Source organism: Lonchura striata, chromosome 2, assembly GCF_046129695.1.
Source record: "Lonchura striata isolate bLonStr1 chromosome 2, bLonStr1.mat, whole genome shotgun sequence".
In the NCBI taxonomy this organism is placed as follows: Eukaryota; Metazoa; Chordata; class Aves; order Passeriformes; family Estrildidae; genus Lonchura; species Lonchura striata.
In genome coordinates, this window is record NC_134604.1 from 76,336,107 (window position 1) to 76,360,889 (window position 24,783).

The 24,783-nt window shown below is 38.6% G+C and overlaps 1 protein-coding gene across 1 annotated transcript; it reads left to right on the forward strand.

Moving 5' to 3' along the window:
• Positions 1–352: 352 nt before the first annotated feature.
• Positions 353–24,783, forward strand: GPR180 (G protein-coupled receptor 180). The gene is made up of 9 exons (XM_021530314.2): positions 353–566; positions 2,979–3,137; positions 5,409–5,603; positions 8,943–9,123; positions 9,329–9,378; positions 12,926–13,083; positions 19,267–19,458; positions 19,804–19,881; positions 21,527–24,783. The coding sequence occupies exons 1-9, from the start codon at positions 419–421 to the stop codon at positions 21,683–21,685; spliced, it is 1,320 nt and encodes a 439-aa protein (XP_021385989.1). The 5' UTR covers positions 353–418; the 3' UTR covers positions 21,686–24,783.

Genomic DNA, 24,783 nt, shown 5'->3' on the forward strand with positions numbered 1-24,783 from the left:
GGTTTCGCGGGCAGAGTCGCAGCGCCTGCAATAGGCTCGTTAAAAGATCGCCTTCCTCGCTTCCCGCGCGGCCCCGAGAGCGGAGCTGCCACCGTCTCGGAGGCCACCGACAGCGGGGCGGCCGCGGCATGTGAAAAAGACCAACGCTTCGCCTCCGCATTCGGCGGCAGCTGTTTTCCGTCTCTTTTACGATTCCGGGTCTCTCAACTTACGGCCGGACCCGGCAACGGGACACGTTGCCGCAGGGGCGGGGCCTGGCGCTCGGTCCCGCCCCCGGGGGCTGGCGCGCTCCCTCATTGGCTCTCTCGCCGCTCCCGCCCTCCCGCTCGCGCCTACCCCGCGGGGGCCGTCACGTGACGCGGCGGGGGCCTGGCGGGCGGGGCAGGAGGGTCCCGGTGGGTCCCGGTGGGTCCCGGGGATGCGGTGGCGGCTCCTGCTGCTGCTCAGCGCCGCCGCCGGCTGCTGCTGCTGGGGCCTCGCCGCGGGCAAGACGCTGCGGGGCGGCTTCGCCAGCGCCGCCGCCCGCCGGGAGCCGTGGCGGCCCGTGGCGCGCTTCCAGTTCCACGGTGGGTGCCCCGAGGGCAGGAGAGCGGGGCAGCAGCGGCTGTGCCGTCCTGGAGCGGGGCCGCGGGGAAGGGGCGGCTGTCAGGAGCCGTTGTGGCGCGGGGGGACCGCTGGCGGCCGGAGGGGCGGCGGGGTGGGGAGCGGGCTCAGCCCTGCAGCTCTCCGTGCCTCCCTACTGCTCTCCCTCGCGCTCTCCTTCCCTCTTTTCCGCCTGCTCCCTCTCCTCTGCCGGCACGTGCAGCAGGTCCGATCCGCTGTCCGGCAGCGCGGGAGCGGGGCCGCTCCTGCCCGGTGTCCGGGGCCGCTCCTGCCCGGTGTCCGATCCGCTCCTGCCCGGTGTCCGGGCCGCTCCTGCCCGGTGTCCGGGGCGCTCCTGCCCGGTGTCCGGGGCCGCTCCTGCCCGGTGTCCGGGGCCGCTCCTGCCCGGTGTCCGGGGCGCTCCTGCCCGGTGTCCGGGGCCGCTCCTGCCCGGTGTCCGGGGCCGCTCCTGCCCGGTGTCCGGGGCGCTCCTGCCCGGTGTCCGGGGAGCAGGGCCGCTCTCACTGCGACACATCGCTCCTTCCCCCTTGGCAGCGGTGCTTTTAACGTCGCTGTGTGGTGACACCGCGCATCAGGATGTCAGATTCTTACCTGGTTATTCCCAATGGATTCTTCCCTGGTTATTCCCAATGGCTTTTCTTTCCCGTTTTAAAAACTCCTTGTTAGTAAAAATTTCTGACTGTTAGTCAGTAATTACTTAGTAATAATTCCTGGCTACTGTCCTGCTGAAAGAGAGCCCTGGCAGGGTCCCGCTGTGCTTGCTAGAGAAGTTTTACTTAACAGAAGGAGCTGTGTGTGGCCATAACAAGTGCCATGTCCAGAAAGGCTGTGCTGGTCTGCGTGCTTTTCCTGTGTGCTCAGCATTTCAGTAGCTTAGGCTGTGTTTTTCTTTCCCATTGATCTTCGTGGCAGAACAGTTCTGCAGAGTGCTTCCAAATCTAACGGGAAGCAGGAAAACGTGACATAAGCAAAACAGAGTTGGAGCATGACCTTCCAGTACTGAATGAGAAATGATAGGGTGGAGGTAGCTTATTAAGTGACTTGAAAGCAGTTAATTAGCACTGTCCTAGAAGTTAACTGAACAAGTGCTCTAAATAGATCTGCAGGAAAAAACACACTGTTTAAATCTGAGAAAAGACTGTCAGAATTGAAGATGAGTGGTGTAGGTCTTCAGATATAATTTGTAAATTGATGTTGCATATTTGCATATAGAAATACTTCTCTTTCTGCTTGAATACCAGCAACTATTTTGGGTCTTAGTGAAGATTTCCTTAGAACCTTCTGTTAATATTTTTAAACTAGTTCATATAACATTTTACTGACTTTTCTTCTCCGCTAAATTCTACCTTTTAATTTAGGATATTCCCAGGTTAAAGAAGTCTATGGCAATGTATGAAAGAAATTATGAATGCAAGTTTCAGGGTTATGGAATTACTCAAGCAAGATAAATTTTGTCAAATTAGCTAATTATAAAATGACTAAAATATTTCAGTGTGTCAAGATGCAGTCTATAGTGTCAGGTTTCAGACTGAAAATAAGTAAATTTAGATTAGGTATTAGGAAAAAAATATTTACAGTGAAACTGGTGAAGCAATGGAACAGGTTGCCTAGAGATGTTGTGGATGCCCATCCCTGGAAGTGTTTAAAGATGGGCTGGATGGGGCTTTGTTCAACCTGATCTAGTGGAAAGTGTCCCTGTCCACAGCAGGGGGGTTGAAAACTAGGTTGTCTTTCAAGTCCCTTCCAACCAAGACCATTCTGTGATTCCACAGGTAGCTTGGCACATTAGAGAACACTTCTGAAGTTTCATTTTCTTTGCATCAATTTGTCATCAATCTATCACCTATTATTGAGTGTTTTAGCTCTAATCCATCCATAACTTGAAAGTCCATTCACATAAGCTCTTCTGGTGTTGGACTTAAGAGCTACCCTGTGATGCTCAGAGTCATGCCACAGAGATCATAAAATACTAGGCTTTGAAGAAGTTATTGAGACTGTCTTCAACTTGAAAATAGTAAAATTTGGGGTGGGAGGGGGGAAGAGAAAAAATGTTATCTGGAAGTTTTTAAAAACTTCTGTTTTAAAAAAGAGGGGGGAGGGAAGGTTGTTTGTAGTAGAGAAGGTTAATGACACATGGGCTGTGGTGAAGGTTTGTTTAAATACCATCATAGAGAATTGTACATTCACTGGTTTCTTAATGAGAGACATAGAAATTGTTTCTGAAAGACCATAAATACTTCAATTAGGAAGTAGTGGTAAAAAATTAAGGATAATGTGAAGCTGTATTGGAGCTACTTAAAAGAGAAATCTGCCACACTTTTTGCTTTTAACTGACATCGAGACAGAATAGTTGATTTTGTTTTTTAAATATCAAGGTGACCATGCTCTTCTGTGCGTCAGAATCAAGAACACAGCAGTAGCTGTGGCAAAAGCAGCTAGACTTCACCTCTTTCAAGGACAGGAATGGCAGAAGCTGGAGAACAGTGTCCAAGATCACAGCTGTACAGAGAAGTTCTCTAAAGCTCAGCTGACAAGTGAGTTACTGGATATTTTTCTCCTTACAGACTTATTGTGTATTTAGACCTCTGTTCAGTTATCTGTGTGTTTAGACTATTCATTTCAGTGAATTTGGGCTTTGCATCAACTAGGACTTTGGTCTTCTACAATTAAAAATACTACAAGGAAATAAAATTTCTTTCTTTGTATAACTTCAGAAGAATTTGTTTGCAAGTTATGATTTAATGTGTGGCTGGAAAATTAAATCCATGACTAACAATGGCTTTAGTGGAAACAACCAAACTTTATGACCAGTTCCAGTTCATGCTTTCACTGTTCACAACTCAGAGTACATATTTGGATGAAGTTCTCATTTAGTTATTCAGTACAGAGATTTTTTTTTTTCACTCTGCTTGGAGTAAATGTCTTTCTTTTTGTTTGTTTTTTTTTTTTTTAATCTCAAATTTTCTATAAAATAGATTATCTTGGGTATGAGAGAGAATTTACAAAGAATACCCTTGTATAAGAAACTGAAGAACTAAAGAATCTGTATGTTTGAGACAGATGATTGACTTGTCTGAGTTGTGACTTGCTATAGTTTGAATTGTGACTTTCATTGCAGTGGAATATAAAACAAACTAGAGGCAAAGTGATGGAACCTGCTGCAGTTGCCTCTAAACTTCTGAAGCAAATGCTTGTAAGGTGGGAGTGTGTAGTCCTAGTACAAAGTAAACGGGTAATTTTGTACCTGTAAACCTACTCTTTCACTACCTCATAATAAGTCTTTATTCTCTGCAAAACCTAATCTGCATCATGCTACCTTACTTTATAGTTTTCCTCTATTATAACTTAGTGGTATTTCACCTTTTATAACTGGTATTTATTACAGAATCTCACATTCAGTTGTTTTTAATGTTTGAGCTAAGAGTTATACCAGTATAAAATATTTAGATTGTATTTCTTATCTCTTGTTTACAAAGGAACATTTCTTACAGGAGGTTCCTGTTCTCCAGTTTCATGGAAATGGCATTTTTCAAAGCAGAGAAAATAAAAATAAAATTATATTCTCATGATAGCACAAATCTGTCGTGCTTTGATGTATGTTAGAAACATGTATGTTAGAAATTATGTATGTTAGAAAATTTCTAACATGCCAGAAAAATTTTAATACAGTATTAAATATTAACTAATCAGGATAAAGCTTGAGTATCCATCTAAATGTGGAAGAACAGTAAAACACTGAAGAATTGAGTTACGTAACTAGAAGACAGACTGAAATAATAAGTCAAACTTGTTCTAAATGTTGTCTACAAAATATTTAGGGAAAATGTGGTTGTATGTTTGCAGCTCTTATTTAGAAAGGCCTTTCACAAAAAAAATATGTTTTGTGGATTTTTAATGAAATTTTTCTTCATCCTTAGCCTTTGTCATGTTTACCTATTAAGGTGAATTATTCTGTTATTGTTATTTCTCCTGAAGAGAAATTATTGAGCTGACTAGCACTGAAGTTCAGTAGTCAATGTGACAATGCTTGTATTTCTTACAGTTTCAGCCAAACATAGCCACAGGTTTTATTTGCATCAAGACTTTGTTTTGAAGAGACTGCTTGGTTAACTTTGTTTTTAGTCAAGAAATAGTGGTAAAATAGCAAGTAGATGAAACATGAGTATCTTACGTAGTTGTTTTTAAATGTAATCTGATTTTAAATGCGCAGTTTGATTACACAATGGTTTCAGATCTTTACTGTCAATTGAAATTCAGTATGTTACAGTTTGGAGAAGATCCTGTGAAATAATACTGATTTGCACCTTTAAAGCATGCATGGTGCTGTTTACTGAGCTCACATGCAACTGTTTCTGTTTGGTGTTCTAAATCTCTTTGAAAGCAAAGTCAAATAAATTTCACAAAGGTATTTTTCATACTGAAGTACCTGTTGGTTAGTACAGAATAGCTAATCCTGTCAATTCAGAACTAGAGGATGGAAATGTGCTAAGCAAGGAACATAGTTTGCACTTTCTGGCTTCTGGAAGGAGGGAGCCCTCCCAGCAGAGCTGAAAGGTGGGATGCAACATCCTCATCAACCCCTGCCCACACCTACTTGAAACAAAAGCTGAAGTTGGAGGTCTGATCTCCGGTGTTATGGATGGTTTTCAAAACTCAGTCTGTTTTCTACTGTGTATAGTTTATAACCTGTATATGATGGTGTGGATTTAAGTTTTATCTTCATTCAAAGATGTATTTTCTAAAACCAAGCTAATCAAATATTTACTCCTGTTTTTTTTTTTTTTTGTTTTTGTTTTCTTCCAAAGTGACTGTGAACCACACAGAACAAAATCTGACAGTGTCCCAGATTCCTTATCCGGAAACATGGTATGTGTTTTATGTAGACAAGTTTACCTGCGAGGAGAATTATTCTGAATCCGAGGATATTCAGTTTGAAATGGTCTTACTAAACCCAGATGCAGAAGGGAATCCATTAGATCACTTTAGCGCAGGGGAATCTGGTAAGATTTTTTTTCTTAAAATTAGATTTGTAAGTTAAGGATCTGATTACTCAAATCAGTACTTAATGTGCTTGGAAGAGCATGGGGAATGGGTAGCAGAGCCTCTTATATTTTATATTCTGTTTTTTTACAAGGAGTAAACTTGAGTTCATTTTCTGTCATCACAGAAAAATAGCTTTGTTTTCCTAGACTGACTTTCCAAAACTTGCCTAACTAGAAGTGTAGGTGCACAGGGAAAGTCAGTGTTAAAATATTTGCTGATAGGTATTTTGAGCATGTTGAAATTGTAATCGTTCACTTTAATATAAACTTAATACCTGATTTCAATTAATTAGTGAAATTCCTTAATTGTGTGAAATTTGATTCTGTGCAACAAGAGTACATGCACAATAAAACATTTTGCCAGTAAAATTTCAGTTCAGTGTTTAGATCATTATAAGTGTCTTAGTCACATGCTGTAGATAAGGTTTGTCTGGCCTGATATTGTTATTATAAGAAATGTAATTTTAAATCTTTAAACATCCAAAGAAAAACTCAAGACATCAGCTTAAGGAACACCTGCATAAAATTGTATGCTTTGGACAATCCAGCCTAATTATTCTTGGTTGCAGTGAGGAGCATCACTGCTCTGGGAGGCCTCCTAAACATGTTACTCACCTGGGTGTGTTGTGAGGGAAAGGCTCTGTAGGCTTAGTCTGTACAGAGTCTTAGTCTGTACAATCCTATACAGAGTGAACTTGAATATACCAAGGATGAGCCTAATTGCTGTGCTTGGAATCAAATGCCCTGCTGTCACTCGTGACCTCAAGAACAATATAGAGGGAACAAAGGCAGCTTAGTTTTTGAAAGGAAGAAAATATCTGTCGGAATGTTTAGCAGAATCTGCAAGAAAGTAGTACATTAATAATCTGTATTTCTAGGGTCATAATCAGACTTAATCTCGCTTTAACTTCTTAAATTCTATAAACTTGCCAGTTTTTATTTGGTGAATTTGGATTTCATAAGTGAATTCTAGGTTAATTTACTTACTCTCAAAGAGGAGTAATAGCTGAAGGAGTAATTGCTAAATCAAGGGGTAAAGCAGTTACGTGGCATCATATGGCCCACTAAAGTTGATGTAGACACTTCCTACAGAGGCATCTCAGCTCTGCATTAATTCTGTAGGAAGACTGAGCACTGGGAAGCAGAACTCCGAGCAGCTTATATGCTGAGTAAGAAGGTGTGTAAATGTGCTAGATGTATGTATTTAGATCTAACAAATAGGAAACAAGATGAGCTGTACATGCCATGACTTTCAGAGTTGCAGAGGAGCACCTCTGTTAATTCAGAATTAAAACCTGCATTGTTGCCATGAATCCTGAAGCTACATGCACTGGTCTCCTTTCAAAGAGCTGAGGAGCATTTCATCTCTCTGTCTTTCTCTCTTTTTTAATTTAATGGATCTCTGGGAAATAATCTTTGCCATTTTTTCATAGAAATTTAGAATGAGAGGGTATCAGAGGGAGGATCCCGCTTCATTTCTTGCTTATTTCATGCAGTCAACTAGAAATTACATAGTTGCAGATGGTTTTAGTTAGGTCTTCTTTAACTTTAGTTACTTTAGGCTGTGGCACAGGACATCTCAAAAATTAAATGAATAATAAGGAAAGCATGGGAAAGCACTTGAGGCTATCACCTTGTGATTAAGATCTTTGCCTTCAGTGGTGAGGGGACCTGACTTCTGATCCCTGGCAAGTAATTGTATTTTATATAGTACGGGTCTCCTACATAAGATTTGTCAGTAGAATCCAGGATTTCTAAAGGCAGCTGAACAGGTAGCATTTTGAAGAGCTTTGAAGTAAGATATTTCAAATATTTGACTTAGTCAGCTAGGTTCTTTGAAAATCAGGAAACTTAAAGGAGACAGGTTGAAAATTGTATTTTTTTATAGTTGGTTCACAGTGCAGCTTTTTCCTATCCCCTTTTGGCCTCAAACCAATAATCTACACTGTCTATGGCTGGAAGGAGCGTTCTATCATAAATGCTTAGTATTTGTTAAAAGCTAGTTGATTTTACTAAAGAGTTTTCCAAGAGTTCTCACTCATCATGGCGAGAAATAACTTACCTACAAAGTCCTTGCCAACTTCAGTTGGTATCTTTTGAAGCAAAAAGACAGATTTGATCCATACCATATAGATAGATTTGTCATTGATAAATCATGCTAATGTATTGGTGTACAAGAGAAGCAGAGTGGCCTGGAATTTTTAATCTCCTTAATTACTTTATGGTCTTTTTCTCCCATTTTCCTGTGTGTATGTTCAAAATGCTTAATGTCAGTCACTATTCAGAACTCATCCAGTTCTAATGTTTTTCAGCTCAGATATTGAAATGTGTATACTTATTCTTCCCAATCTCTGGGGGGAGCTGTCTGGGCTGTCTGGGACCTTTTACCAGAGTTATTTTGATGCTGGAGAAAAAGCCTTTTTTAGAATCTGATTCTATGGGCACCACATTCAAGGAAGGTTGGATAATGAAAACAAGTTTTCTATGAGAAATGTTTGTTTACCTGTTTTTGCTTATATCTCTCACTGGCTTTGACTCTTTGGGAGCTCCTGATGGGGTTGCCTAGCTTACTGACAAAAGAAAAGATTTCCAGGATCCAGGTCTTAAGGGAATCATTTTACCAGACTACTGCCAGGCTGAAAATTAGAGGATTTCTGTTTTATAAATAATCTAAAAAAATTGGGGATTTTTTTTTTTTTTAGACAAGTGCAAAAGAAGGCATGCTAAGAACTAATTACTGTTTTCTGTGCTACTTTTCTGTATCTGTAAGTTTTCAGACTTGATCAATTGTGCTTCTTACACTGCTTTATGTGGAGGAAGAGTGACACCCAGTGGTTAAAAAGATTAAATAGAAGTCTGGGGTTTGTCTCGCCTCGGATTGTGCCTTTACAGAATCAAACAAAGAAGCAAAAAGAGCTAAAAATTAGTCCTTTAATAAATGTATTTCTTACTAATCAGATGAGATACAATTGTTTTGTGTGTATCAAGAAACTTTGTCACTCTATACCAGTCTGGTAATTGCTGCAAACCTCTACTCAGAAAAAGTATTGTTGATTAAAAACACTTTGTTAGACCAAATAATAATCAGTTATTTGATAAAATTCACCGATTTTCTTGGATAAAATTGACTGAGATTTAGACCTTTTATGTGTACTACCACTTTTGGGTAACAGTTGCTAAGTATTTCCTAATGGTTGTATTAATCCTAAAGATTGTAATGATTGTACTGTTTTTTTGTTATTTGCTCCTAGTAGCAACATTTCTTTGTAAAACTAAACTGTATTTTTTTTTCCACAGGATTACATGAATTCTTTTTCCTGCTTGTCCTAGTATACTTCATAACTGCTTGCATATATGCACAATCCCTGTGGCAAACAATTAGGAAGCGTGGACCTATGCATGGTGTATTAAAGGTGTTGACAATTGCATTACTGTTGCAGGCTGGTTCAGCTTTTGCCAACTATCTGCATTTTTCAAGGTACCTTTGTTCCTTTTCTCCTTTCAGTCTTTAAACTTGAAGAACAATGTGTTGTAAAGATCAGTACATGATTTGCCTGGAGGGATTGTGGCAAAATATAAGACTGACTTTTGAACTGCATCATTACCTAAATGTACTTGTGAGGGAGAACACCCATTTAAGACACACCCACTTAAAAATACAATCTTTTTGTTCTTTTTTTCAGTTATTCTAGAGATGGGATAGGAGCTCCTTTTATGGGAAGTCTGGCAGAATGTGAGTCTGTCCCCTGTTCCTTACATATTTTACCCATGAATCTGTATAATACATTTAACAAATGCTGTTGATGGACTATGCTAAGATATTGGATCACGTAATTTGATTTTTAATATAAATACTAAAAGTTACTCCTCCAGGAAAAAAAAATGTTCTGTGTGTTTACAATAACTATATTGGAAGTTACAGATCTCTGATGTTGTTTAGGATTTTTCAAAGGATTTTTTTGTCTCTAGATTCCTTGTTACAAACACTTAAAGACATGAATATCAACTGAGCAGGTCTTTCAATACATTGAAGAGTTGTGTGGAGTCAGATCTAGAAAGCCAAGGATTTTAGGAAACTTAATCATATTTTATAGAATTTGTCATTTCACTGCCAAATTTAACAATTATTAAATAGAAAAGTATTTTACAGCACAAATTTTATGATTAGCATGGTGCAAAAAATGCTTACGTGGAGGTTTGGTGCTAACAAAGCATTTTTCTCCACTCTATATAGATATTCCAAGTTCTCACTGGAATAAACTCCTGTAGCATACCTTTCCAAAATGCACTAACTTAATCTTGTTCCATTCTTCATTCTCCATTGTTATTGGGTAGTTTAGGGTTGTTGTTTTGTTTTTTTTTCCTGCAGTTCACACTTGAAGAACTGGAGGTTTATTCCAACCAAATACATTTCCTTTTGACTGGCTTGAAGCAGTGCAAGAAAGTAGTACTGCAATAGTGTGATAGTGATGGGGAGTAACAGCCTATACAGAGAAATATTTCCCTTTGTAGAGTTCATTTAGAAGGCTGCAGTTGGAATTATCAGCCTCTTGATGGCACCTGGCACCACAATAATTGCCTCTTTCTTGTTTTAACCATTTGAGCTGGCAGCTCCTTGCAGCCACTCCAGCAACTGTATAATTAAACATTCCTTCTCATCTCATGAAATGAAATAAAATGGAGGATATGGAGGTAGTCAAAACTCCACCCCAGTGTTAACTATCCAGCCAGAATTTCAGAGAGAATAGCTTCATGTTAAATTTTCTTCATATGTGTTGTAGTCAAAAAGCCCACTTTTATTTATATAAGATTAGAATGAATATTATTTTTGAATCAATAGCTCAGTTTCTTAAATTCAGCTAGGAAAGTTTTTGCTTTCTTACTGTCTCTGAAGTTAGTGGTTTCTAAAACAGTAAGAGAGGAGAAGAAATAATAGAAATGTGGACAGCTTCAGTGGCAATTACAGTTCTGAATAATGGCTGATGACAAGTAGTATAGTTTAAAGGGAAAATATTATACCATTTTTCCTATATGGCAGCAGAAATCTGAGTTAAAAATAAATTTTAAAATTTCTGTTAATTGCAGTGTGGCCAGAATATCTTTCTAAAAACCTGTTCAGATACCATCTCAAGCAAGATAATGTAGTCTTTACCACGTATAAAAAGCTGATCCTCAGTCTAATTAACCACCTAACCCAATCGCATGAATCACACAAATAATGCTTACGCTCAGAAGCATTGCAAATGGTGTCCTCTTAACTTTGGGTAAGAATAAAATGTGAAAAGTCAAAGACTATTATTATGTATGTTGAATAGTCAAAAAAGATGAATTGTGATGAAATCAGACAATTATGGTATCAGCTCAGTAATGTGACTTTACACTGACCTTGAATATTGTGGGATTACTGTAATCTTTAAAATTTTTCTCACCCTTGTTCCTTTCTAGCAAAGTACATGGGATGTCAAAAATTAAGGCTGGTTGTGGATTTTTGTCTTAGACTAATTTATGTGAGAATCCACTTGAATTGTTACCACACTGAAGCAGAGCAGTACCTATATCCATGATATGATGGAGAGATGATGTCTGGCTGTACCTTATAGGGCAGCTTATCTTAAGGAACGACAGAAAAGAAAATGCTCCCCAGAACACACAGAATTATTCAGTCATTTTTCTAGTTTAGATTTGTGACACTGGTTTGACATGCCTTTATTTCATGTAACAATTCTTCTTCTAATGAGTACTGTCTCCCAATAAGATAGCATTGGAAAATAATTCTGTTACCATTTTTTTTGCCCAAAATCAGTGCTGGTTGATTTTATTAAAGAGTTACCAATTTTGTATTTACTAAAAGCTCTTGACAGATCTTAAACAGCAAAGGTGTCTTAATACATTAAGAAACATTTAAACTTGTAAACTGTGAGAATACCAAGAATATCCCAGGAGTTACATTCTGAAGTCTGATTTATACTCTTTATTTTGCTAGTATTGCTGGATGTCAGGGAAATATTGTAGATGATCTTTTGACACACTTCCCTTGAGTCCATATTAATTTCTGTATAGTGGCAACATTTCCTGTGCCAATATTTTTAGTAAATGAGATATTTATCTTTTTTAATACAGTCTAGTTGTATAAAAGTAGAGCTTTGCTTTTTTTTGTGATAGAAATATTATTCTGGTACCTGATGGTATAAGTGAAAATTACAATTAAGGAACAAATTTAATTGAACTAAAATATTAATGAAGCAAAAAAGGAAGCATTGCAGTGTGTAGTGCCCAGTCTCTAGTTTCTGAACCAAATTTACAATATACATAGTGTAAGAATCTGTTTTTCTTTTACATATCTGCTATGCCAGTATAGTGAGTCAGATCCCAACACCAACTTTTAAATTGTTCATTAAGTCAAAAACTTACCAGGTCTAAAGCTAACAATCACCTAGAAAGAAATCTTCAGAGTTTTCTACTGTCAGTAGTGCTGCAGCAAGCCTACAAATAAAGGCTTTAATATATCCTAGCTTAAAGTTTTCTTCGTTTTGATGCAGCTTCAAACACAAGTTTGAGACACTGATTAAGAATGTAACTTTATGGAGTATGTGTTAATTGTTCCCAAACAGAGGTAAAAATGGACATAGCAAAATGAGACAAAGGTACTTTGCATTTAATAAAATGAAATACAGACAAGTTGTTGATCTAAATGAAGTTTGTGTTAGGGCTATTCATTATATTTTCCCCTTTAAGTATCTCAGAGTGGAATTTGTCCTAAATATTTGTGCTTTCTTCTGGAAGCTACTGTATCCTCAAGACAAAGTGCAATTAATTCAAAGTACAATGTAACTATCTGATTTTTGAACTAAAGTTCTTCAGAGTGAAGAAGGGAGTTTATTTCACCATGTTACATATTTGCACTATGATTAACATACATATGATTTTAGTTATTTAGTATTTATAAGTCTATTTATGCAGACGGACTCCTGAGCCCAGACTACTCGAACACAAGAGTGGGATTTGGAAAGACATGGCACTGTGCCCATGTTCTTGCAGATCTAAAGCATAACTGCAGGAAAGCTGATAGTGATCCGTTTGGTCACTCAAAACTCCACAAAATAACCACATTTTGTGGCAAAGCAACCTAAACTAATCTAAATCATCAAAATTAAAAGGTGACACAGAGGCATAAGCATCCGCTCTTTGCGGGTATATAGAACATTTCTCTTTGATATAGGAAAAAACCCATAACTTTATTTTTGTTGTAATTTTATTCCTTTTTCTTTTGTTTTCAATAGTGTGTGACATAGTCTCACAGATACAAATGCTGTATTTATTGTTGAGTCTGTGTATGGGCTGGACAATAGGCAGAATGAAGAAATCTCATGGCAGACCTCTTCAGTGGGATTCCAGTCCAGCATCTACCGGCATTGCTGTAATAGTTGTTGTTACACAGGTTTGTAGTTCATATTCATTCTTACACTGAAGTATACAGCTGCTATTAAGTATCACAGAACTGTGAACCAAATAATTTCAATATTTTAATTTTATGAGGGAGGGAGTATCAAGACTCTAAAAAAGCCCACAGCATAATGTGCACCCAGTATGTCTAATAGGTAACACCACCTTCTTTTTACTTTAACAATTTAAGATGTAGCTCCACAGTATGCTTTTGTCTAGCAGTAAAACCACTAAAGAAGTTCCCACAGTTTCCCAAACTCCTGATTGTGCCAGTTGTTTGTAGCATTATGCTTTGAACCAGATTAGTGGAACACCCTAGACTGAAAGAAAAAAGAAAAAAAAAATTTTGCACAGTCATTTTATTGATCTGATTTGTAATGTGGTCCTATAAATAGTTGTAATCAGTACCGCTGAGGCATTGTGAACTATATTGTGCAGGTTGACAACCAGCAACATGGGAGGAAAGACAAGAAAAGCTGCTGTGACAAAGTCTTTGTCATGAAAACACGGAAATCATCAGTTCTCTCCTTTTGGAAGCACTCAGAGTGTCTAATAGTCCTTTCAATCAATATAAGGAAGGGAATTCTTGAAAGGTTCATGTGCAGGATTGGTCTTGCAAATACACAAATGGTCTGACATAATTTCATTCAAATATTTTCCATTAGTATAAATTAGAAAGTTAAGTAAACCAGTAACTTAAAAGTAAATTGTAATGGAAATCATTCAACCCTGGTGGTGCCTTTTGTAAACAAATTTCTTTAAATCACATCATAAAGACAAGAATCTGAAAACCATTCAGAAAGAGAAGAGCAGGGAGAAACTGGAGACAGTAATGAGGAAGAGATTATACTGAAGACTTTTGTGCCATTTGGGTAGTATCTGTAATTAGTGCTGCTTCTAAACTAAATAAGTGGACTTTTAGAACATTAAGAATAGCTGGGAGCTGGCATTTCGTGCTAATTAAGAATATAAACCAAAGGCTGTTAAGGTCAGCGTGACTGTTGAAATTTAAAGATGGGTGTCAAAATAAGATGGAATGAACCTATCCAGTACCAGAAATTTTACATGCTGGTAATAAAGAAGACTTCTAAAGATTTCATTTCATTCATGCCTCTGCACTTGTGCATATGTATGGGTGTGTTAATACTCTGCTGCTTGAGACTGGAAACTTTTTCATTGTTGTTTCCTTTTACTATACATAGAAAAGTAATTCAGTATAATCAGCTTGTTCTTATTTTGGTTGTTACTTACGGTAAAAGTGGGGCAGGCATCACACATATGAGCTGCTTCCCCCAAGACTGGTCTATTACACATCTTTAGGTTCTTGGAGCAGCATTGGAGCTGCCTTAGCACACAGTTGTCTATCTTACTTTTCACTAGTAAGGCACAGCTCTACCACATCTCCTCCTGGTACCGTTGGAAGTGTCAGGTTCTGCAGGAGTCTTGTAGGAACACAGTATGGATATTGGAATATGTCATGCCTGAGTGGTTTTGCACCCCCATATCAGTGTCTACTGTCTCCAGCAAAATTTCCCTCACACCTAGAGTACCCCTTCTGGAGAAGATATTTTCCATCTCATGGTTCAGTATATACAAAATACACCTCCTGCTAGATTTGTTCTTATTACAGCGTGCAGCTGTTGGGCTCAGGGAAACAGGATTTAGACAGTTTTTCACTGGTCTGTCCAGATTGACATGGGTGTTTGACCTGCTATAAACACTCAGTAGGCCCATTTAATGGCTAAAAATGTAAAATAACCTTCTTCCTGCTCTGATCTTTCCCAGAGATTCTTATGGGAGAACCAGCTTCCTCTTGTGCCAGAGATTAGAAAAACTTCATGTGGATAATCAGATGTTCTGAGGACTTGGTGTGGAGGCTACTGGAAACTATGTCCACTAACCTAATGCAGCAGATAGAGATTGCACCATGTTAATTTTATTGACATTCTCCCATACCTGTCCTCATCTTCAGGGAAGTCAAGAAAGTGGACAGCCTGAGAACACATGTTATTCTTCAACTTAAGTGCAGTTTTGACTAGCAAGCTATCTGAGCTTGTTTGCCTGCTACTAGTTCAAATTGCTCAGCAGATTTTCAGGGGTTTTTCTCCTCTTGGTACTGATGCTATGGACTTTTTCTTTTTGTTCTTTCAGAAGCACTAGCAATTTCCTGGGCTATGTTTATGGGTTGCCTTCAGTGTCGGTTGGACACAGTCTCCTAGTCAGCAAATGTCTTGTGGTCTTTGCAGCTGCAAAGAGGTAACATCTCAAAGGAGGGACAAGTCTGCTGTTTAGCATCTCCCTTTGCCTTAACTTGTTCTTTATTTCAGCCACAGAACAAAAGATTCCCGGGCGCTGGCATTCACTAAAAATTCCCACTTTCTGCTGCTGAGGCACAAACATTGTACAGAACTTTATTGATGGCAGGTCCTTCCCATCATATAGACCTGAACAGTTTCAGCTCTCAGGGCTGACCAGACTGGTCAGACTACTGGTAAGATAGCTTATTGTTCTGAAGCTGATCAAAATGGCATAGAATCTTACTGCATTAGACATCACCCTACACAGGGGTTCTTAGGTGTGCTCAGAATGAGCTCTTCCTCTGACCTTTAGATCTAAACCATTTTTTGCTGTGCTGCATTGCATGATATCAGATAACCGAGTTGTAGATATGTTTGGAAACAGCTAGTTTGCCTTGCTATTCCTTCTAATTTCCCTTTTGCTTCCCCCTTCCCCTTACCTGTCAGGGGTGATCTGTCCCATGAGAACCTGTCTTTGCTGGAGATTGATACGTTATCTTGGCTTGTCATAAAGTCAGTGTTAGCATTGTGAAGGGAAGGAGGAGTTCTACCATAATTGTTTTCTCATTACATAAAGGAAGAGTGTCTGGTTCTTCTTCATATCGATGTGGAGGTTGTGCTTGTATGTCTGGAACATCAGGATGATATCCATGGCCATCATTCCTCTAGTGTTTGAAGAGGAAGGGCAGTCCTGGACAGTGGTTGGTGTCCCCTGTGAGCCAGGGTAGGTCAGGATTATATATAGGTAAAGTCAGGCATTTTGAACAGTGTATTTTGTAAACAAGGAGATGGTCATTCGGTTTCATCTTATGAAGAAGCAGTGACTTTAATGTTGGACATATCACAGTGTGAGTCAGCTCTTTAGCTTCCTCTCTCATGCAGTTCTTTTGTCCACAGCCTAAGCACAGTTGTTCTGGATAACAATTAGAATTGTCCCCCCCGATTTCTTCTCAGAGCTCAAACATAATTCTGCTCACTGCCAGCAAAAATGTCTCTGATGTCTACTGCAGCATGTTGATGTTGGGTGTTTTTAAGTTTGTTCCTGATATTGCAACTAAGTGAGCTGATACTTGCCTTTCTGTGGTCAAAGTAAGGGACTTTAGGGTTCCTTGACCTTGATTTCTCAAATTTTTATTCTTTTTTAATATTTCACAACTTAAGAGATTTTAACTTCAACATCATGATTGCCTATGAAGGTTTTTCTTCACTGAAAACAGATTGTGTAACCCATTTTTACCTAGAAACACTTGATAGCACAGTTTCTATAGGATTCTGCTTTTCCCAGGTGAGAACAGTCTCAGCTCATAGCAAGGGCAATGATACATTTACTTTGTCCAAGTTTACAATGTGTTGCGCTGACACTCTGCCTTTAACACCTCAGTCTGCTTATTTTGGAATAATCTAATGAAGCTGAAGGAAACTAGACTTCTGTGATCTCACATTCCTGTCACCATACAGAGGCTTTGATCAACTGATGTTGTGTTGTTTACACTCTTTAAAGGGCTTGTCCAGAACACATTCTGCTGTCAGACACTATTATCCTATGAGGATTTGGGCTTTGTTCTCATGATCCCTTTACTCCAGCCAGCTCTTTGTCATCTCCCCGTGAAAGTGTCTTTTTTCTTTGCTGTTATTCTTGGTGTAGACTAAGGAAAATTCAGGCCTTCATGAGCTCTGGGTTTTAAGGTAAGGTAGGTTCCATAAAAGTGCATAAGGTAGGATACTTCTTTGAGTAGTATCACAGTTCTGTCTCCATCAGCCTATATGGCTTCTCTGCAGACACTCAAGTCAGGAAGATTCTATACGTAAGTTCAGGGAGTCTTTTATTTTCTTAAGCAGAATATGTACAGTCCAGGGAAGTTCAATAATTTGGCTGTTCTCAAATGTAAATATCAAAAGGGAAAATGCTCACAAGACTGCCGTGATTCTCTAACTGGTAGAACCGTTGTTCATTGTCTGAGCATGTTCTACCTGGACTGAAATAACTCCTGTGATAGGAACTCATCAATTTCATGCCAAAACTAGTGCTGTAGACACAATGTTACCAAACACTGTGCTATATCTCAGGAATTTGGGAGCAGTTTAGTCTTACTTCAGCCTTAATCTTTGACAGAATTCTCAGTCAAGTTACTCGATCATTTAAAGATGTTTGCTTGAAATTACTTTTTTTCTGAGCATTATGGTGAGAACATTCAATGCCTGTTGGTCAGATTGTATGCTAGTAGTCAGTGATGTAGAAAACCTGCATGCTTTACATCTGTCCCTCTCCCATCGTTCCATTTTCCATCCAGGTGGTTCAGGAGTGCCTGAAATGAGAGCAGCTGTGAAATGACAGGGCTTTGTCCCCCGTAGGTAAGGGAGGGGGGAAGCAGGGGAGTACTTTGAGGATATTCTAAGCACAAATTATTCTAATACTCAACTCTTGAGACTCAAGGCCACCCACCTTTGGAAGGCACAGGTGGATTACACATTTTTTAAAGAGTTAATATTAGTAACCTTTTTGTCTTTATGTAGTGAGAAAGCCTTTGAATGTGTTCAGAAAGGAATCTGACTAATTTATATTTTTAAATTGAGCCATACAATGTCTGCTGCTGAATACCTTCAGAGCTACTTCATTCATCAAATTTGCCTACCCTTCTTTAGAGAGCCTGCTTTATTAGGCACCTGAAGCCTCAGTGCATGTTAGATATGTGCAGTAGGTGGACTGGATTCCAGTGTATATTCAAGTTCTAAAATGCCATTCAGCTGCTACATAATGCTCTGAGAGTCTAAACTTTGTGTATTCTGATTTATAATGTTAGCATTCCCAAAGTCTTTAAAAGATGTTCTTCAGCAAGACACATTTTTTTTATGCAACTGGTTGGTGCCTGCCCTCTTCACAACTAAGATTCAGAAACTAGCTGCTTGTTTGTCTGTTTTTCCTTGGAGAATATAGTTTCTCACAGTGCTCCCAGAAAGTTGGATTCCACAACAGATGGATACAATGCTGGGAGTTAAGGAGGAGGTTACTATCTTTTATGTATTTATCTGTTGGCTTAAGTGCTTGGCCAGATGTTGGAATGGCATTTGGAGCCTGTGACACTCCCTTTCCTAGACCCTAGGAGGCTTCTGAGCCAGGTGTTTGCAGAGTCAAGCTCGCTCACAGTTTCTGACCTTGCTGATGCTGAATTCTTTTCTCCACAATGGCACAGCTTCAATGGAAGGGGTGGAGAGTGGCCCACCCAAGAACACCCTATAGCCTGGCAGTTGCAGCACTCTCCAAGGAGGTGGGAGATGTGAATTGGATATCCTTTAGGCAAAGAAGGGAATTGTGGGAGATCCAAGTTCAACCTGGGTGAATGCTTGAGCCTTAAGGCTATTGTATAAAAGGGGCAGCAGCACCACCCTCTTACTTCCCCATCTTTGAAAAGAAAAGTGAATCCTGTTAGGATTTTGAAAGAAAAGGCGTAGTCGCCTGCCTTTGAAACAAGCTTTACAGGTTGTGGATCACAAGTGAAAGGAGACACCTCCCTGTAGCTCTGTGAAATCATTTCAGTGGTCTTTCTGCAGAGTAGGACGAGTATGCAGGTGATTATTTCAGATTTTTTTCTAAGGTGTTACATTCCCTCTATCCAAATTAGAGTAAACTTTAACTTGTCACACTTTCTAAAAGTTACAGAATCCAAGAAGTGAGACACTGTTCCTGCCAGTTGCAGTTGGAGTAATAGGTCACAGAAAAAACATTTCTGACTAGGGTTTGTTGGGTTTTTTTGCTTAGCATGGCAGTCCCTAACAAGTAGAGTGGAGCATTACCAGATAACTTAGTCTGTGATGGGAAGGTCAGTTGAGAGTTAATGTAACCTGGTTTACTCTAAATGCCCTTTGCTGTTGTTCTTTTTCAGAGCGTTTTGTTAATTTGGGAGCAGTTTGAGGATACAAATCACCACAGCTACCATTCACACCATGGCTTGGCGAGCGGGCTGCTCATTGGCCTCAGAGTCTGCCTAGCTCTGTCCCTGGCTGCTGGGCTGTACCAGATTATCACAGTGGAGAGAAGCACACTGAAAAGGGAATTCTACATCACCTTTGCCAAAGTATGGGTTACATCAAGCAAACCGATCCCTTTGTCTGTAAATATAATCATGGTGTGCAGTTGACTGAAACACTAAACACTTTCCATAGAAAGTTAGTGTCTGATTTGATTACATTGCACCCTGTCATCATACTCTGAAGTAGGCATTTTAATTTGACAAGCAGTATAGAGCTTTTTAAAATAGAAATCCTACCTTTCATTGTGTGGTTTTCGTTATGTTGATTGAAAATTAAACAATGGGTTCATAAAATAGACAGAAATGTAAATGTAGTTCTTGTAACTGTCATCTCTTTCTTCTAAGCTGGCATGTAGTCATTTTACAACTTACACTCATCTTCTTTTTTAGGCCTGCATTCTCTGGTTTCTGTGCCACCCATGTCTTGCAACCATCACTGTAATATTCAGAGAATATCAAAGAGAAAAGGTATGTACAGGCAAGATAAAAGAGATGAAATTTGAATAGTAGTTGTTCTTCATGTTTAATGTTTGTTAGCAAACTCATGCTCTTAGGCTGTTAATCCTATGACCCCAAAGCAACTTGAAAAGTCTTAGTCACACAGCTCTCATTGATGCTAATGTGAGTCATATTTTACAAAGGCATACAGGGCTCAAATCATCTAAGGGTAGTCATTTCTAGGTTAAGGGAGGGAGAGGGGGAGATTGTTAAGTCAAAGGAAAATGTGGAGGGGGTGTTTTGTTTTATTGTTTGCTTGTTTGCTTTTAATTAAAAACACCTTGGATATTCTTTTAACAAAGGGAGTAGAAAGATAAATCAGTGGATTTTTTTTTTGTTTGCTTTTTAGTCTTCATCCTTTAAAAGCTTCATGTGGCTAAATAGGTCAGGGAACCTGTAGCTGAACTGTATTCTTTAGATCAAGAAGCGTGTCCAAATATGTTGTTTGGTTTGTAAGCTCTAAACAGTTAAAAACAAAGGTGGACTCACTGAGTTTCTTGGTTGCTTAAACATATTGTGGACTGGAGAACTCTGTGTGTGCAGCCTGCCATGTTCAGATGAAGTGCACCACTATTCTCAGGTGATTGACTACCTCATTCCAGCATAGGGTTTGCTTCTTTTCTTTATGCTTATAACATCTGTGCATCTGTATGCAAATATATGCAGAAAATGAGCTTTTATTTGTGTAGAGGATATGTAAAGGGGGAAAAAAGTTATATATAAATAATGAATTCTATGTTTGATTTACAAAAAAAAAATGAAATCTAGGCGGAAAAAAATTGCTTCCTCTAGAGTTACTAATGAAGAGACTTTTTGTTTTGTTTGATGAAAGCATCCTCAGGGCAGGAGGACAGTCTCTAGATGTAGGATCAATAAAGTAGTATTTTTGCAGTATTTTAAGCTTACTAAAGGAAGACTACAATTACTCTGCTCTTGCATTTGAGCAACTTTAACCATTATATTCATACACTATGATAATTCAGCCATATTTGCTTCTTCAAATGCACCTCAATAGAATAAAATGCACAATCAATAAATACCATAATTATTTAAGAAAAACATGTATTTCAGAGGACTGCCTGTACGTAAACTGAAGACTTGTGCTTTCTCAGAAACAAGCTACACCTTTAGGCATTCAATAAATACAGCCTTACACAGCTTTTGCAGATGAAGAGACTTGAGCTGAAAGAGATCTTGCTAAGTGAAATTGATAAATCGCTGTCCTCGGCTCTGTGATTATGCTAGTGCAAAGTGTTTCCAAGCTTTCTTTTTTTTTTCCCCCACTCTGTTTGTTGTAAGAATAGAATATCTAAACATCACCTCTGCTTGTGAAACTGCATGGGTGGTGAATTGCAAGTCTGAAATTCCCCAGAACAGAGACTGCCAGAAGGGTTATGTGACTTGCCCAGGGCTATCTACTGATTTAAAAACGCCCAGGTGTGTGAGTCTGATTCCTGAACTTAAAATGCATGTTCAAATCTTTTGTAACTGCAGCAGTATTAAATGGTTTAAAGTTAAACCTCAAGCACTCATGCTGATAGAAATTTATTGTGGCTTGTTTAGTGAGAGGGTTTTTTTCACTTACTATTTCTTTCTCTCTTTTTTTTGTCTCTAGATTATTACCATAGGTGTTATCCTCTGTCAGTGCATCTCCATGGTTATCCTCTACAGACTTTTTCTATCTCATAGTCTATATTGGGAAGTATCTTCATTGTCATCAGTGACATTGCCACTGACAATATCCTCTGGACATAAAAATCGACATCACTTCTGAGATGTTTAGGAAGAATACATTATGTAATAAATGTGCAATAATGACTTAAATATACAGATATTTTTGTCACAAGTGTACGATACATTGGTTTCACTGGAAAACTGAGTGATAATATCAAAGCACTTCACAGACCTTTGGTCTGACAAGATTCCTAGATTAATGTGTTAAAAATATTGTGGAGTGTAAAAATCCATATTTTGAAGAGTTTTATAGATACTCTTTAACAAGTGTTGCTGGGCTGTATCACAGAAGAGTACAATGAATCTTTTCTTTCCCATTCGCGGACACCAAAAATGCCATTACTTTGTGTCAATACCAGGTTTAAAGGTCTTATAAAATGGAGTTCTTAAAACATCTACATGCTCAAACAAGTTTAAAATAGGACAGTTGTGAAACTGGTGTGATGCATAACGATGACTAAAAGGGGTTTTGTATTTTTATGCTTTAGAGAAAATGCATTTTATGTATCAGTGTAGAAGATGGCGAAAGAAAGAAAGGAGAATCATCTAGAAAACATATGTAAAATGTTCACAACTGTCTGCAAGAAACTTTCCTTTATCATGGGTATAAAAGAAAAGCCCTTTTTTTGCATCTAATGTTCATACTGGTTAAAATCCTAATGGGAATGTAAATAGGGTTTATGTCTTCCTTTTTAAAAAAAAAGAAAATGTAACTAAAAATTTCATCTGGTAACCAAGGTTTGAACAGTTTTTGAGGCTTGGAATACATAGCAACATGAAGGTAATTAAAACAGCAGCCTTGCATCTTTTAAAGGAGGAAAAAAAAGGCAAAGAAAATGGAATGGGTGATGTGGTACTAGAATTTTAATCCTGATATAATTCATTTCTGTTACATTGAGGATTCAATCATAATTAAGCCATATACACAGATTAAATTAACAGAAGCATTTCAAATAAATGTTGGTTTCAGTCATCAACTACCCATGAATTCCTGCCCAAGGATACTTAATCAGGATTAAATTTTCTATGAATAATTGAAAAACAAAATACTCACTGGATTTGTTATAATCCATGTTGGCACTGGGTTCTAAGTAGTTGCCATCTTCCATCCATTGTAATAAAGCCATTCTACTTTGTGATGCCCTAGCATCCAGAAAGCTAGTGTAAATATATACTTTATTGAAGTGCCTATTTATAGAGTATGATTAAATCATGCTGACTTTTTTTTTTTCTTTCATAATAAGAGCATACCTATTGCCATTGTGAGTGAAATTTTTCATTTTGGATTTAGCTTAGTTTAAACTTCATACATGTGTGTTTCTTCACAAAATGATTTTATTTTCTAGTAAATCGGTGTTGGTTTCTTCTTGACAGTGTGTATTCAATTATGTCTCTGTGAAAAAGTGAAGACACTGGTTCTAGCTTTAAAATAGCCCTAAGATTCCCATTTATCTGCCTCAGTTGTGAGCATAGTTGAAACATAAGTCTGTTCCATTTTAGTTTAGAGGCAAAACTAGGTATTTGCCTTTGACTAAGGCAAAATGGCAACATGACAAAGTTGCTCATTAAATCATCTCCTTTCTTATTGTTTGTAATTCAGATCAAGAATGGCAGGTTGAGGCTGGAAAAGATGAGATATTATGATTTCACACCATATTTAGAATGATTAAAAGATTAATTATTACATTCCTCTGATAACCACATAAAAATATTATTGGTTAAAACTTCAGTCTTTATTTCCTTGCTTATCTCTGTACTTTTCATCTTCTCAAGAAAAAAACCATTCTGGTTGTGATAAGTCTCCAATAATGTAGTAAAATAGTTCTATCTGTCCTCATGTATAAGAATTCAAATTCACATATAAAATAGAATTTTCTGATAGGCACAAGTACTGCTTTACAGTTTATGATCCATCATGATAAAAGTTTTAATCTATGCAAAAAAACCTCTATGTGACTTTCAGAAGAGGCACTCCATTTGTTTTGTTCTCCAGAAGTACTGTCTTACTTCCTGTAGTTCTTCTGACTTGACTTGGTCAGTAGTATGATACCATTTACCTTATTTTCACTTTATAGATACATCCCACAACAAATCATGGTGCATTTGGGCAAGCATGAAACATAAGGTGTTGTCTTTTGCATCTTTCCCACATTGCCCCATAAGTTAACAGGTAACATTAGTTTCTTAGTTTGGCATTGGATCCAGTTACTTGGAAATAAATTTTAATTTTGCTATTAATGTACTGTAGCAATGAAGTATCACTTTTTCATGGGAAGCAGTACAAAGGGTCTCTTAGCAGATAAGCAGTGCTCACAAGTTTGGTGTTATTAAATAATAAAACAGTATGTCATAGTGAGGTACTGTAGAAGTATGCCACTATGACTGCAGTAATATTCAGTTAATTTGGTGCAGGATATCTCGGGGAGGTGGGAAATCTTCAAGTATGACTAATGGACAAAGTCTCATACTTAACCTGTACTCTGCGTTGTAACTTACTGCCTCTGATCATGCCTGAGGAGTGGTTCAAGTATGTAAAAGTCTCTCTTCTTTCTAGCTTGTATCTCCTGGGAGAACAGCTGATAAGACCTTGCTTTTTTCATGCTTATCCACAATGTTACCCATTCTATCAATTTGATTTCCTAGCTTCATCTTAAAAGAAATAGCTTCCAGCCTTCTTCCAGTTGTCCTCAATCCATATCCCAACTTGAAAACTGTACTTCTAAAATGTGTTTTCTGTCAAACAAAAAAAAAAAAAAAGATACTAATTTTCTGTCACACACTGAGGCTTTTGTATGGATCAGCTGGTGCTGTGCCCTACACCAGGACTGCATTAGGTGACAGCAGTGGACAAAAGCACTCCTCCAGTGCCCCCATAGCCCCAGTGTGTACGAGGCATGGGTTTGTGCCTGCTGAAAGCTGCCATGCACCTGAGGAATGTCTGGGGAGAGCTTCAGCAGTTCCAGGCTCCCTGACACCTCACTGCTGCACGGGGCTGAAGCAGGGTCCCCCTGAGGGCAGCACTGCCCCTGCTGAACATGGTGAGCACCACTGTTGAGGTCAGAGGACAACATCTCAACTGAGAGTTTCTGTGCATTATGCAGTTGTTTTAAATAAAATTGGGGTTACCGTGTCTGCTCA